At 33.8% G+C, this 14,683-nt stretch overlaps 1 protein-coding gene across 1 annotated transcript; it reads left to right on the forward strand.

The window, feature by feature from the left end:
• Positions 1 to 151: 151 nt before the first annotated feature.
• On the forward strand, positions 152 to 8,628 carry LOC100378658 (geranylgeranyl transferase type-1 subunit beta-like). The gene is made up of 9 exons (XM_002732819.4): positions 152 to 285; positions 1,199 to 1,323; positions 1,578 to 1,642; positions 2,114 to 2,265; positions 3,033 to 3,165; positions 3,436 to 3,481; positions 5,223 to 5,407; positions 6,407 to 6,515; positions 7,122 to 8,628. The coding sequence occupies exons 1-9, from the start codon at positions 176 to 178 to the stop codon at positions 7,268 to 7,270; spliced, it is 1,074 nt and encodes a 357-aa protein (XP_002732865.1). The 5' UTR covers positions 152 to 175; the 3' UTR covers positions 7,271 to 8,628.
• Positions 8,629 to 14,683: the final 6,055 nt, after the last annotated feature.

Here is a 14,683-nt window from a genome sequence, read left to right on the forward strand (position 1 = left end):
CAGTTTCATTTTAAGAACATTATGTGGTTATATTAGACATCATCGTCTATTTTTTTCTTTTAAATTTTTAAATTTAAAATATAAATTCTAATTCTTGATGCGTCGTTAGGTTGTAGGTATACAACAGCAGCAATTAACACTAGTTTTCATTGGGCTAGGGGCTCTTTACACTAAAATGGCGTCTGATGCTGTTCGGCAAGATTTCTGGCGAGAGAAACATGTCAAATTTTTCAGACGATGCCTAAACGTTTTGCCAGAGCAGTATTCATCTTTAGATACCAACAGGTAAGTGTCATGGTGACCAGGAAATGTTACGCAGTTGAAATAACCTCAGAAATGAAAATATCACAATTAAGTACAGGTAGTGTTTTTTTGTTGAAAAAAATTAAATCATATTTTTGGATTTCAAACTATCACTACCCGAAATACAATCATTTATGCATTGTGCAATGGCGTATCTCGTCGCGTGGACAAACATTTTAATTAGATCAATGTGTGAAAAAAAAAAAAAAATTGTCGAAATGATGGCGCTCGAGTGGTGCAATATGTGCGACAATGACCATGTTGAAGATGAACAACATTTTGTCACAAATTGTCCTCATTACAATGAAATAAGATTAAAACTTTACATTGTAGCTAATAAACGTATACCAAATTTTGACAAATTTAGTAATGAAAATAAATTCATATCATTACTAAGTGACGAGAAAATGTCTATTCCTTTAGCGCAATATTTAAAAAACTGTTTTAATACAAGACAGCAGCACCTACATAAACTAAGCCAGTAATACATTCCTTGTATTCAAATTATCTTTTTTTTTTTTTTTATGCCTTTTTGTTCCCTTACTCTTTATGTGGTTATTTTTCTTTTACTAATATCTGATTTGTAACCCTTTTCATCCCCTCCGGGGGATGTTGTGTGTTAATAAATAAATAAATAAATATAGATTCATTTCCGTCGGCTCAATTTATGGTGACAGCTTTCTCCTCATATCGTTTTGTGAAAAATAGTGATTATTGTTTTTTGGTTATAATTTCATACGCATAAACTAAAAGATTTATGTTTCCCACTGTATGCCTGGCACACTTATCACAATATCGTAACATTGATATGTTTTCGTTGCAGAAAGTACTGCAGTTTCATATTCTCATAAATCTCGCATCTAGATGTATTATGTTTTTTTTTTTATGTTTTCAGATTGACCATTGCATTCTTTGCTTTATCGGGATTAGATGTACTTGATGCTTTAGATGTTATAGAAAAAGAAAAAGAGTCCATTATTGACTGGATTTATTCTTTACAAGTTCTTCCAGATGATACAAGTTAGTATACATATAGCTATTCGCATGCATAATTTTATCATAATCAAATGTACACTGAACATTTTTAGTCTCCACTGCTAAATATGGCTGCATTCTGTCATTGGGCTTTTGTTAACAGAATATCTAATCAACCAATCAGATTGACTGATTGTATTTATTGACCAGTCTGCCTGTGTAGAGTACTCAGAAAGATTGAATGCATATAGTTTCTAAGTTAAATGGAGTGTTTATCAGCCATGCTGTTTTTCCCTCAGATAAGAATATTTCACAATGTGGTTTTCGTGGTTGGCGGATTGGTGCACCATATAACCCATCAAAGGTAGGCAGCAAAACGAATTTCAATAGATTACTAATATAACTACAAAAGACTAATTTTTATATTATAGCGCCATCTATAGGTGGTTTTGGAGTTTACTTTGTTTATGTATCTGTCTTTTTGAACCACAAACAGCTTGGGTATTTGAATGATGAATTTTAGTTGCTTGTATTATAGACCATTTTACACATTCAAAAAGTTTGACACAGTAAGGCTGAATGCTTGATGGAGAAATCATTAAAACTAGTATTCAAGTGTGCTTTCAGGGTGATCATATAAACTACTGAATTTAGTATGAATAAATGAGTTCATCTGCGTGAGGAAACATGTTTTTATACATAATTTTTACTCTCATACATTAATGATTAATCAATATAATCAACAAAATCCATCCCAACTTAGGAGAGCACTGCCGTCTTGAATACAATCGATTTCCTGGATGGTTTTTATGTGTGTACAACATTTTTGTTGTAGGAATCATCGGTGTGTTTGGCCTATGATAGTGGACATGTAGCAATGACATACACAGCAATAGCATCTTTGTTGATATTAGGAGATGATTTAAGTCGACTTAATAAAGCAGCTATTTTATCAGCACTTAGAACATTACAATTACCAGACGGAAGGTAAGATGTGCAGTTCATTTCAAGTCCTAGATATGATTGTTTGGCTGAAAAGATGAATTACAGATGTGTTCGATAGTTTGATTTGGACAGGATAAACTTTATTGCATTATATCAAGGATTTATAAGATGAAAGGTATGTCGCAAAGAGGGAAGTCTCATGTTTTGTCACAAAAGTGGTCTAATCTTGTACATGTACATGTCAATCAAATGTATTCCTAACCAGTAGTGGCACTGAATGCACTAAATCCTTGGGAAGGTTAATGTATGTTGAAACAGAAACGATTAAGTTTTATCGCTGCATTCAAAAATGCAAAATGAATAAGCAAGGGCACTGTTATTCAGTTCTTTTACAGACTCACTAAGTCTTGTGAGTGTGAGATCATCTTGCAATTTGCATGACTCTTCTTCAATTCTCATGAAATCTTTATCAGATATCACAAACTTGCATACATTCATCGTATAAATCCTTGTTATTTACTGTAGAGGAGGATATATTCACTGGGTTTAATTTTAGCAGGTTTGATGATGCAAGAATGTTCACTAGGCTTTAAACAAGTAAATTTATATATTCTTTTTGTTTAAACTAACCAGTTCTAATCAAGTAATAATCTTGAGACGCGCATATCACAAACCAGTCAGCAACTTAGCTGGCAATGTTGCTCTTTTAGTGTTTGGAACAATATGGTGATGACAGTTAAATAGGTTGACATTACACTCATTCATTAAAAACAACTATTTTTTTCCTCTTTTTGTTGTTGTTGTTATAGTTTCTGTGCCATTCCAGAGGGTAGTGAAAATGACATGAGATTTGTATACTGCGCATCTTGTATATGTTATATGTTAGATGACTGGAGTGGTATGGATGTAGACATGGCTGCTACATTTATAAATCAGAGTTTAGTAAGTCCTCTAAAATAATTCTACTTTAATTAATTAAAATGTTCTACTTAAATATATATCTTGTGACACTTAATTTTAGGGAAAATGTATTTAGTCTCTGTTCATTCCATTCCATTGACCTTCAGATTTTGTTTTAATTACCATGGGGGGGGGGGGGGCATAGAACTTCCAATAATGGTATGGAATGCAAATTGTGTGGAAGTCATTGGTACAAAGCCTATACTGTATAGAATATGGTATATTTAATATTATCACATTTTAATTTATTAGTCATATGAATATGGTATTGCACAAGGACCAGGCTTAGAAGGACATGGTAAGTGTGGGTATGGTTTCTAATCAAAACATAAAAGTTTTGTTTATTATCAATTATAACATATTATCAATTACAAATATTTAATGTTGCGTAACATTTTCTGAAATGTTTTTTGCTGTCATTTTGGCCTGTAATCCCTTATGTACGATATTAGGCTTATCATGAGAATACCACAAAGTATACACTTCGCCATGCATTGGACGATACTATCACCATTCTGATACTACCATTGTACTGTCTATATGCATACTTAGTGGTACCTTGTATTATTAAGGTTGGTCATAGGTATTTCAACCTATTAAACAGAGTGAAAGTTATATCACAATTTTGTTTTGAAAGTGCTACTTAAGGTAGCGGGACTATTATTTGCATACTTGTTTTCATCTTCTAATTGTGACCAAATGACTACAAAAAGACCCAGGAAAGTATATATTTTTAGAATCGCCAGACTTCAAGCTTTTCAAAGGTGTGTTTGCCTTGCCCGTATCTGCATTCTATGTCCCGTTACTTAATCAAAGGTGAAAAATTACTTTTTCTGTAAAAAAAATAATTACGCATTTATGCTGGCGATAAGAAGTATTTTTTTCACTTTTTCTAGTTGTTCAATAGTCTGGTAAATTGAATGTGTCTGGTCAGTTTTACGCAAGCAACGCGTTTTAAAAAACAGTGTGCTGAATTTCAATTACTGTTTTAGTCGCATTGCCCACAACTCGTTGGTAAATAATCGATGAAATAGTTTGTCTGGACACATTCAAGTTTCTCTCACTGTCACCTCAAAGCTGTGAAAATTTGGTGTTAATCCGACGACAATAAGTATACGTTATTTTTTGTTAAAGACCTCGTATTTTGAAAAACATAAACTCCTAGAAAACGTCCATGAAGTAACAGCAAAGATGTTCAAGCTTGTTTATTGGCACAATCAATTTGTTTTCCCATCAAGGTCTGCTTTAACATGTGTAGGGACATCCAAATGTGTAAGGCTATTGGAAACCAAAAAAATAAAGGAATGGGATAGCTATAATTGGATAAATTCGGCATATGAAAACACCAAAATCAATGATTTGTTTTCAGTGGCTGTGTGACCTTGTGTCTGAAACATTCATATGCAAATGACTAATCTGTGAAACAAACAGGGGCGGAGACAAACCACTCAAATGTTTGGAAACACTCATTGTGTGTCAGATAGCTACTGATAAGACATCCTAATATTGCTTTGTCTTGAGTTTATCTTTGAAACTTATAGGCACACAGATTAAACCTGTATTGTTGATTTTGGAAAACACTACTGAGGCTGCCTTGCTTCCCTTCAGAAAATCTACATTTTAACCAACTTACATGTCATTCTATGTTATGTTGACTTTATCACATGAAAGTTTATAGTGCATTTCATCAATTAATAAATAAATGTGAAAATCGTAATTTTCAACACAAATAATAGTCTTGCTACCTTAATTGTAGATTTGGATCTATGCCATGACCTTTTGGGAGTTTTTACCCAGTACAAATCATGGTTTTAGAGAAAAATCATGAGAACATTCACTAAAATGGATACAGTTTGTAATAGGAACAGTTGTAGTTTTTATTATGTGTTGCTGTGAACATAGTTATGTGGAACTCTCAGCAAGAAGTACTCTTACTAATTAGGATGTGGTTAATAATTAAACTTTTACACAGCAAAATATCTTGTTCAACCACACTTCATTTTACCTGTTTACGTTCCTTGTATTCTGTCTTCTTGTAGGTGGACCAACATTTTGCGGAATTGCATCCTTAGTACTGATGCAGCAACTAGACTCAATATTTACAAATAAACAAATAGAACGAATAAAACGATGGTGTATATTCCGACAGCAATCTGGATTTCAAGGAAGACCAAACAAACCAGTAGATACTTGTTATTCATTCTGGGTAGGAGCAACTTTAAAGGTATGGGCTACAATAATAGGTGTCCCAAACTCATTTTCGTTTAATTACACATTTCATGATTCATATTTTATTCTTTTCCTTTGTCTGTAAATAATTTTCAGAATATCCAGTGTTAAGCAATGTGTGTAGCTGAGTTTTTGTTGAACAGCGATAATAAAATAATTTAGGATCGTTTTATTTCCGAGCCTGCATAACTTAGAGAAAATATAAAAAAAATGATGCAACCCAATCTTCTATGAAATGTGGTAGGCCTGCATTGACAGACTCAAAACAAAAACGGTATTAAACATTGAAAAATGTTGGAAAAATAAATTGGCATAGTTTAAAAAAAAAGCTAAATATTTGTCTAGCAAACACATATATTCGTTTTCATAAATAATTAATATTAACATTAGTCACCATGTCAGGGGTCATCTTTGTCATGCACAGTAGTAAGATCACACAAAATCCAGTGATGTTTTTTGTGGTCTGGGTCACAGGATTAGCAATTTAGCAATAGCGACAGTTAGTTTATCATCTTCAACAGGGGATTGTTATTTTTCAAATATGGCTGTTCTGGGATTACATTGAGTACATTTTGCTACATTAGCATATACGTGTATTTCTGTTTACATTTGATTGGTGAATCAGAATTATTAAATTTCCATATTCAAATAATTTTGAAAGCTAAGTTGGTATTTGTAAACTGCTTAATTCTCAATATTAGGAATTTTCAAGATTTAATTACCTTCAAAATGTTGTGATATTAAAGACGCATGTGAAATTTATCACTGCTATAAATGGCGATTTTCATTGACTCCTGACATTTTAAAAATGTTGTCGTTTGCGAAATTAATTATTGGAAAGTGTTCAAATTTGATATCCATATTATGTAATTCATTTTATTTAAGAACTTAGATATGATTAAAGGAGAGCTGTGCATTCTCATATCATAAAAATATGTTATACATTTATTTTAATATTTATTTCTAGTTTCAAACAACTCTTGTATTATTTCAGTTACTTGGTGCTTTTGAACAAATAGATTATTCATCTAATAGAAATTATATACTCTCAACTCAAGACAATGTTACTGGTGGTTTTTCAAAATGGCCAGACTGTCATCCAGGTAAATATTTTTGCTTAAATCACTTGTATTTATTTCTTAGCATTTTTAACATGACATAAGGAGATCAAAGTTCAGGACAGCAATTCATTCATCTAAAAAAATATGTTCAATGAGTGATTTAATCACACCTGTCTATGAATAGAATAGTAGCGTATAATATTGCTTTATTATAGATAAATTATACATTTTTGTTTGTTTGTAGTAAGAATAAAGTAATATCTTGAATCTTAATATAAAAAAAAATATCTTAAAGACAGAGAGTGTATACAGTAACTTGTAACAGTTTGTTATTTGGAAAGAATTTCTTTCTTTACTGTATATACAATAAAGTCTGTATATATTGAATTGTGGGACATTTATGACATATATGAACTCATCTCTGTTATGGTCATCTATAAGTTTTATGTAGAACACATTCTGTAATACAATTAGTTAGTAATGCAGAGAATTTCTTCTCCCAGACTTTAGGACCCTGATTTTAAGACTGGTATTGATTCCAACTATGATACAGATACATATGTCAATTTGTCTAAACTTGTACATCCTGTCAAGGAACCCTGATAATAAATAGAAAGGGTAATAAACAGTTTTCTTTTTGTTTGATAGATGCATTGCATTCCTACTTTGGTGTGTGTGGACTATCTTTAATGAAAGAACCAGGGTTGAACCCAATCCATGCTGCAGTGAATATCACACAAAGAGCTTCAAGCCATCTGAGTAAGATACATGAACAATGGAGGCAAGACAAATCATAATAACTGTTGCTCAAGATGATGAAACAGAGTGTGAAGAAAGCCATTGAACTGAATAGCTATGTTTAGAAATCTTAAATGTGACAGCAAGGTTCTTAATAGTATACTGTAACTGGACAAATATGGTTGAATTGTGACCAATACATTGATAGTTTTCCACTTATTTATAAGTATGTAGTATTCTGTAAATTTAAACATATGTGTATTAAATAATTCTAGTAGATAAAATTCTCTGACAACAAATATGATATATCCAATACAAGTGAAGTAAGAAATACAGTTTCTGCTGACAAAGTTTTGTTATTTTTTAAACTGACCAAACTTACTGCTAGAAAAACAATACTGAGTGATGATTTACTCTATTAGAAGCACATCTCCAATAGAAGCTCATATAAACCAACAATAGAATTGATTGTAAAAATGTGACTTAGTTTGACCAAAGACACTTTATGCGCAACTAATAGAGCAAAATCTGTAGTTATACATTCATTCTGAGAAGTACTGCACCGGGGTTTTGAAATAGAATTGCTGTTTCAGGGATAGAACTTCAGTAATCTGAGGTGTGCCCACTTTCAGTGGCTTCTAAACAAATTGTGAAAGGCTAATATAATTGTAATTAATAGATGTGGCTATACTGTAAGCACATCTCGACAATATGAATTTTGAGTTCAGGTATGTGCTTGTTCTGGATATGATTCATCAATATTTAAAACAAAATAAATATGTTCAAACAAAACCACTATGCGATTTTGATGCTGAAGGAATTATTTAAATATTTTATTTGCCTGATGGTAATTTATTTTATTAATATTTTTCATGCAAATTGTTTTCCCATCCATTAACTTGCCATATGTGTTCAATCTATTGGGGGGGGGGGGGGGGGGTAGGTGAGTGTGAAATAAAATGGTGACAATTCATCATCATGTTGACAAATAGTATTAGAGGATTTGCAATATAAGTTACTGTATCCTACCTATTGAAATGACATCAAGCCCATCAAGCAGTGGTATGAAATGTCAAGCTATGCAGAGTTGATTTTAGTGTTTCAAATACGCAATGTGGACCATAATGTGCATGAAAACAATTCCATTAGTGTGTACGAATAAACGTTTAGCTCGCACAATGGGTCTGAATGGTATAGACGTAAAAAAAGCACACAATTACTATGCACAGCCCTCATGAAATTATGCAATAGACAAAGTCATCTTGTTTTTATATTCTTTTTATACATGTAAGTTAAGCTGATGAAATTTTACATTGTTATTTATTTCTAGCGCTACAGGAAGTCACACTAGTACCAAATTATGTGTACAAATTTGAATAATAAACTATAAGATGCATTGATTGTCATATTAAAGTAACATCCTGTCTGCCTTTATATTATGGACTGCAAATGTTTCATCACCAGGCAAGATTGATGCCATGGTATGTATGAGCTCTCAAATTGCAATGACTAGACCACAGGAACATTATAAATATTTTAATTTATTAGCCATATCCTCAATGTTATCCGAGTGCATAATTTAATGGCCTTCGCCAACGAACTCCTGGAATTTTGTCCAAAGCTTCAGAGTCTTTTTCAAAAGAATGCTGTAGAGTCCTAGCCTGACAAGTTGGCGTAGGTGGCGCCCTGGACTGCTGCGATCCCCACCATCGCAGCAGTCCAGGGCGCCACCTACGCCAACTTGTCAGGCTAGTAGAGTCCATGAGTGTAGCAATTCTTATTATCTTATATATTTGACATTAGAATGCAGAGATTTCAAAATGTACCGGTACTGAAAATGTCCACTTCGGCATTTGCAATCTGTGCATTGTAAGTTGCTATGGAGATGCATTTCATCATTTCTTGTATGCATAATTGTTTCCATGCGGAACCTTCGAGGAGCACTGATTTAGTTTGCTTAGATATAGTGTAGCCACCTGTAGCTTTTGAAACATGTGTGAGTAGAAGCTGTGTCTTGCTGCCAGGTCTTCAGGGGTCAGTTACCCATCTCCCCATCAAGGAGGGTGGAGGAGGTCCAGTCTGCGTAACTGAAGCGGTGATGCACCCTGGTGAAAACACAAGCAGCCAAAACGGCATCCCACTACAGAGTTAGCCCCTACCAAGAGTGCCAGATGACACTGCAGGATATCACACAGTCTTGCGATGTCTCTAATTTTGGTGAATATTTTTGTCATTTTTGGTAAAAAGTGACATTTTCGACTTCTTGTTAAAAACCGCAAGTCCAATTGCTTTGATATTACATATATAGGTATTACATGTGGACCTCTCAGATTTGTTCATTTCATGATGATATCTTCAATTCTCTAATTTTAGTGAATATTTTTGTAATTTTTGGTGAAAAGTGGTATTTTTTTACTTCTTGTTGAATACAGCAAGTCCCATTGCTTTGATACTATACATATTGTTCATTTTCTAATGATGTCTTCAGTTCTTTAATTGAAATGTGCATTGCTAACAGCGGAACTATCTCAGCCGACAAGCTGCTTGTTTAGTGTTGCAAGGGAAACCAATAAAGGAAATTGAGGTGTTTTACAAATACCCTTTTTAAATTGTGTGTGTGCAACAAACAAGGAACAAGGAAGGGAATGGGTTTGGTGTGTCTGTCATGTGTGACAATCGGAAATCATGTTTTCAGTCACATCATAATGCGTTTTTCTTTTTTTTTGGCAATGAAACTTTGCAAATGATAGTGTTTTGATAGAAATTTTGCTTTTTGACAACAAATAATGCAACCATTTATGCCAGCAAATTTTTTATAATCACCGATTTTTTCTCTAAAAATTCAACGAGATCAAAATTTCATCGCAACTTTGTATTCTAAAAACAAGTGTTTTTTCAAAACTAATTATTTATCAAAAAAAACTTAGTGCTATCGTTCTGATTTTCCTCATGTTCAAGCAAAAACTAATCAGGTCTTGCACATTATCCCAGAGCATCTATGTACTAAGTTTTCTTAAAATCTGATAATTGGGTCTTAAGATCTTAGTGGAACAGCACACTAACCATTTTTATGGTATGGTGCAATAAGTCATGTGACCGTTTCAACCTTGCCAGCATCATCAAAAATGGAAGAGAATAGTATATTAAGCGAAAAATGTCTGTCGTTGTTGATAATACATGCAATTGTTAATGCGTGCACAATAACTTATTCTATTCCAAACTTTGTCACCTAATTCATCAGTATAAAATCTTCCCTTAGTTCAAGCAACAGATGTCCTGAGTGAACATATCATGCAAAAATTGAGGAAGTAGTAGTCAAAATCTGATAAAATTTTTTGACTGTTTCTGTTGGACTGATACACATTCAAAGGTCACTCGTCCCTCCATTGTTGTATGTGTTCAATAAAGTAAATCATTTATCTTGTAATCAATATCATTGGTAATGTATCTCAGAATCCCATAGGAATACTAGACTGGGTTTCACATGGTTTGTTGCACAGTCTGATACACATTTGCAAACCTACCAATAAAATCTTAACAGAAAACAAGATGTCAGAAAATCAATATAAGCACTCCTATGAATTGGGTGCCAAACCTTTGATTTAAAAACGTACTTCAAAAACAAAGTTTGTAGTGTTTGAAGATGTAGATTCTCAGGAGGCAACAGTACTGCTGACTTCTCTTTCCACTGGACACCAACTATTTGTATTCTTTGGCAATTCAACATCTGTTCATTGTCAACTCTGATTAGCTGTATGCTTTACATGCATTCCAATCACTATAACTATTTGAGTTGATTTGTATACAAAGCAGAGCTTGCAACATGATAGTTATTTCTAGAGGGATTTTTTAACTTTACACTCGTCACAAAATGAATACAATAAGGCAGTTCATATTTGTCTCAGTAAATCATCAAGTTTTGACAGACACCTAGACATAATACTTGGACTAAAGCCAGCTAAAATTTTCTGTTATCTTGCATGTTTTATGAATCTATTCACATCTAAATGCAGCACTTTTTTTCTGAGCTGAGGCATTTATTTTTATACTAAAATATCTGAATTACTTTGAATAAAGCTGGAAATTATGTTCCTTCAAATAATTAAACAAATTTAATAGCCACCAATGTTTTTGTAAGATATTTACATCAATCGAGGACATTCCGTGGACTGCTTTCCCACTGCTGTTTCAATCCTAAAACTTGCATTCAAAATTAATTATGACAATGCATATTCATATTGAAACAAACTAAAATAAAAGAAATATTATACAACAAGTCATTGTCAATGACACGTCCCCGTTTCGTTAATATTTAAGTGACATATACATTCAAAGCAGATCATGACCGAAATGCACCTGCATATGTACAACACATTGTACTAAATCTGAACAAAATCCATCCATGCATGACTGAGATCCGGTTCCGGAATTGTGAAAATACGTGATTTTGATGCATTTTCGGCCTTAAAATGGCCATCATTCATCTATTGTTAAGCGGATCATGAAACAAATGCACATATCTATTTGTGACATGATGTACCATGTGTGTGTGAAGTTTGAACTTGATCAATCCAGACATGTCTCGGATACGGATCCAGAACGGAATTCTTTAAAACAAAATGGCCGCCAGTCGGCCATTTCGAACCCGATCCAAAAAAAAAAAAATGACGTGCATCAAGGTCCTATTATGTTTAATGTATGTACCAAATTTGAACAAAATCCGTCCATGCATAACTGAGATCCGGGTCCGAAATGGTGAAAATGTGCGATTTTGATGCATTTTCGGCCTTAAAATGGCCGCTATTCGGCTATCGTTAATCGGATCATGAAAAAAATGCATGTGCATATGTCCCATATAATGTGTGATGTACGAGTGAAGTTTGAACTTAATCGGTCCATGCATGTTCGAGATACAGGTGATCACGGACGCACGCACGGACGCACACAGGGCAAAACATAAGTCCTCGTTTTCGGACTATGTCCGAACGGGGACTAACAAAGGGCAAGGTCACCAGAGTTTAACTATGTTTACTAGTAATATAGTAAATTTTTTCAAAGATGCTGCAACAAAATGTTCAGACTTATCAGCAAATTTATAGCTGACATACTGTTGAACCATGTTGCTATTGAGTTTGAATTTTTAAAACTTGAAATATTTTCACTTTCCATTTTTAATATCGAAACAGTAACTGATGAACATTACATGACCCCCCAACCTCTACAAATTTGCTGCCACATGAATTACCAATCAGGCACTGGGGGCATGTACTGCAGTGTCGTTGACTTTGCATGACACAGCTAATCATTCACATGTTTATTCACCAATATTGTTAGAGCATGCATTTCTAAAAATTGCTCCAACCCCCTGCAGGCTTCTGGGCTTGGATCCCATTATATTTAAGTCTTAGATGCCACACTATTGAGGGATGGTTACATGCAGCTCCTCAGAATTTTCCACTGAGATTGGTAATGGTACGATCCATCTGTCACCGATTCAGATCAAGGTCATTACATCACTAAAAACCCTGGCATTACAATCTAAGCTAATTATTTATTCTGAGCATGCTCAGTTGTTCTCTTAGTGCAGTAGGGATGAAAATCTTGAAAAAGACCCACTTAGCATTTTCAGATCTGTAAAAAAAAATTATGTGCATACTAGGTCGAGACTTGTTCATCAACCTGCCAAGTTTCATCGATATCTGCTGCTTAATTTGAGAAAATATTGGAGACTGAAAACGAAGATTGTTTTAGAAAGTCTAATAAACCAGACTTGGATAAAATAGACTGCAGGGTGTGGGCTGAATCAGTGCATGCATCCAAGTTGCATGTTCCACCAAGTTATTCAGGTGTAGACTCATCTGATTGCACCATGCTACTAATCAGGATACAAGTATCTGTACGTTTGGCTTTCTGGTTAGATTTGATTGACCTTGTTCCAATCTGGTGACAGACAATGTGAAAGGTATACCCAGCAGCAAATCGTTCCAACCAGTTGATCATGTGATCGGCATACACCAGCAGCACACGCAAACAAGCCTAGTGACCGAATACTCTAAAACCCACATTATGTGTAATTTCTATTCCTTCCAATACTGTGGAATACTTTATTTTCGCTGAAAAGGTATTTTGGGCGTTTTGCTTGGAATTTATTTTCACTGATTTTTGTTGAGATTAATGTAAAATATAGGAAAAAATGTATATTCGCTGGATTTTATTTTCACGGAATCATCCCTTCAGCAAAAATAAATTCCAAACGAAAATAAAGTATACAGTATATAAACAGTTTCACCAATTTCAAATACAAACAAATGGCATAGTACAGTGTACAGGATTTATTTGTACAAGGTTGGTAGTTTCTATTAAGATAATAAACACTGCTACACACAAAAATCAGTTTTAGAAAAGCAACAAATACAAAAATATTTGTATAAGAATACAGAAATGTTAATGTTTGAATGAAAACGAACATGACAGATACAATATTGCATGAAATAACAGAACTTGGTAATGCAACAATAAGCTTATCAGTACAAGACTTAGTTCAGACATTCTTAGCCAGTTAATTATAGAAAGGTGTACCTTTTCTGAAAGCTTGTGAAGAATTTTATTTCAGATTTTATAGTTGCATCTTTTAGTAACCCAGAATGTCTCAAACGCACCAACATTCGAATGATGTGGGAAAAATAGGTGTACATATATATTCAGACTGAAAAAAAATATATATAACCTACTTGCACAAAAAAATATTCACATTTCATTAACTATAGTTTTACAATAATCTGTACACAGACTGAATGTTTCCAGCAATTTTTACTTGCCAGGAATTCAGAGAATTGTCGTGCAGTTACAAGATCCGCACCATGATGCAACGAACAGTATTTACAATTTTCTACTTAAGACATTGCAGTACCTACTGGCACTTTCCGACTGATTATATTCTCCTGAAAGCTGATGACACCCCCTCCCCCAACTTAATCTAAACACCCACTACTTCTGGATCTTGAAACTACACACGACAATGTTAATTAGTTGAATTTTGGTTTTCAATGAAAATAATACTACCAGTTCAAGCACAACGATTATCACTATTAGGCCAGATATTCTACTTGGCATATAACACTCAGATTATCTGCGTTTGCTGTAAAGTAAACTCTTTTGCTAATGCCCTAATTTAAAGAGTACAATCTATATTAGAATTAAATGAATTTAAAGCAGGGGAGTCAACACCTGCGCATGCGTCAGATGGCCAGAGCATGTAATTGTTTACAAACAAGTGTCTATCCATGAGCCTTTGCGTTTTTAGCACGTGTTAACATCACTTGGGACTCAATTCCCATGCATGGATGGTGCAGTTGACGACCCTCTCGCTTTAATAAACAGGACTGCTGAAGGATTTATTCATTATAGTACCCCATCACATAAACCGAAAAATAGGATCTGGTCAATTCTGCTAAACAACTTCAAGTAACTGC

This window comes from Saccoglossus kowalevskii, chromosome 13 (genome assembly GCF_978046115.1).
Source record: "Saccoglossus kowalevskii chromosome 13, keSacKowa6.1, whole genome shotgun sequence".
In the NCBI taxonomy this organism is placed as follows: domain Eukaryota; kingdom Metazoa; phylum Hemichordata; class Enteropneusta; family Harrimaniidae; genus Saccoglossus; species Saccoglossus kowalevskii.

What these genes read in the sequence shown, in the direction of transcription:
- LOC100378658 (XM_002732819.4), top strand. Translation starts at nt 176, where the DNA reads ATGGCGTCTGATGCTGTTCGGCAAGATTTCTGGCGAGAGAAACATGTC. An exon ending in AGTTCTTCCAGATGATACAA is followed by an intron (nt 1,324 to 1,577) that starts GTTAGTATACAT and finishes TTTTTCCCTCAG; the next exon opens with ATAAGAATATTTCACAATGT. An exon ending in ACCAGGCTTAGAAGGACATG is followed by an intron (nt 3,482 to 5,222) that starts GTAAGTGTGGGT and finishes GTCTTCTTGTAG; the next exon opens with GTGGACCAACATTTTGCGGA.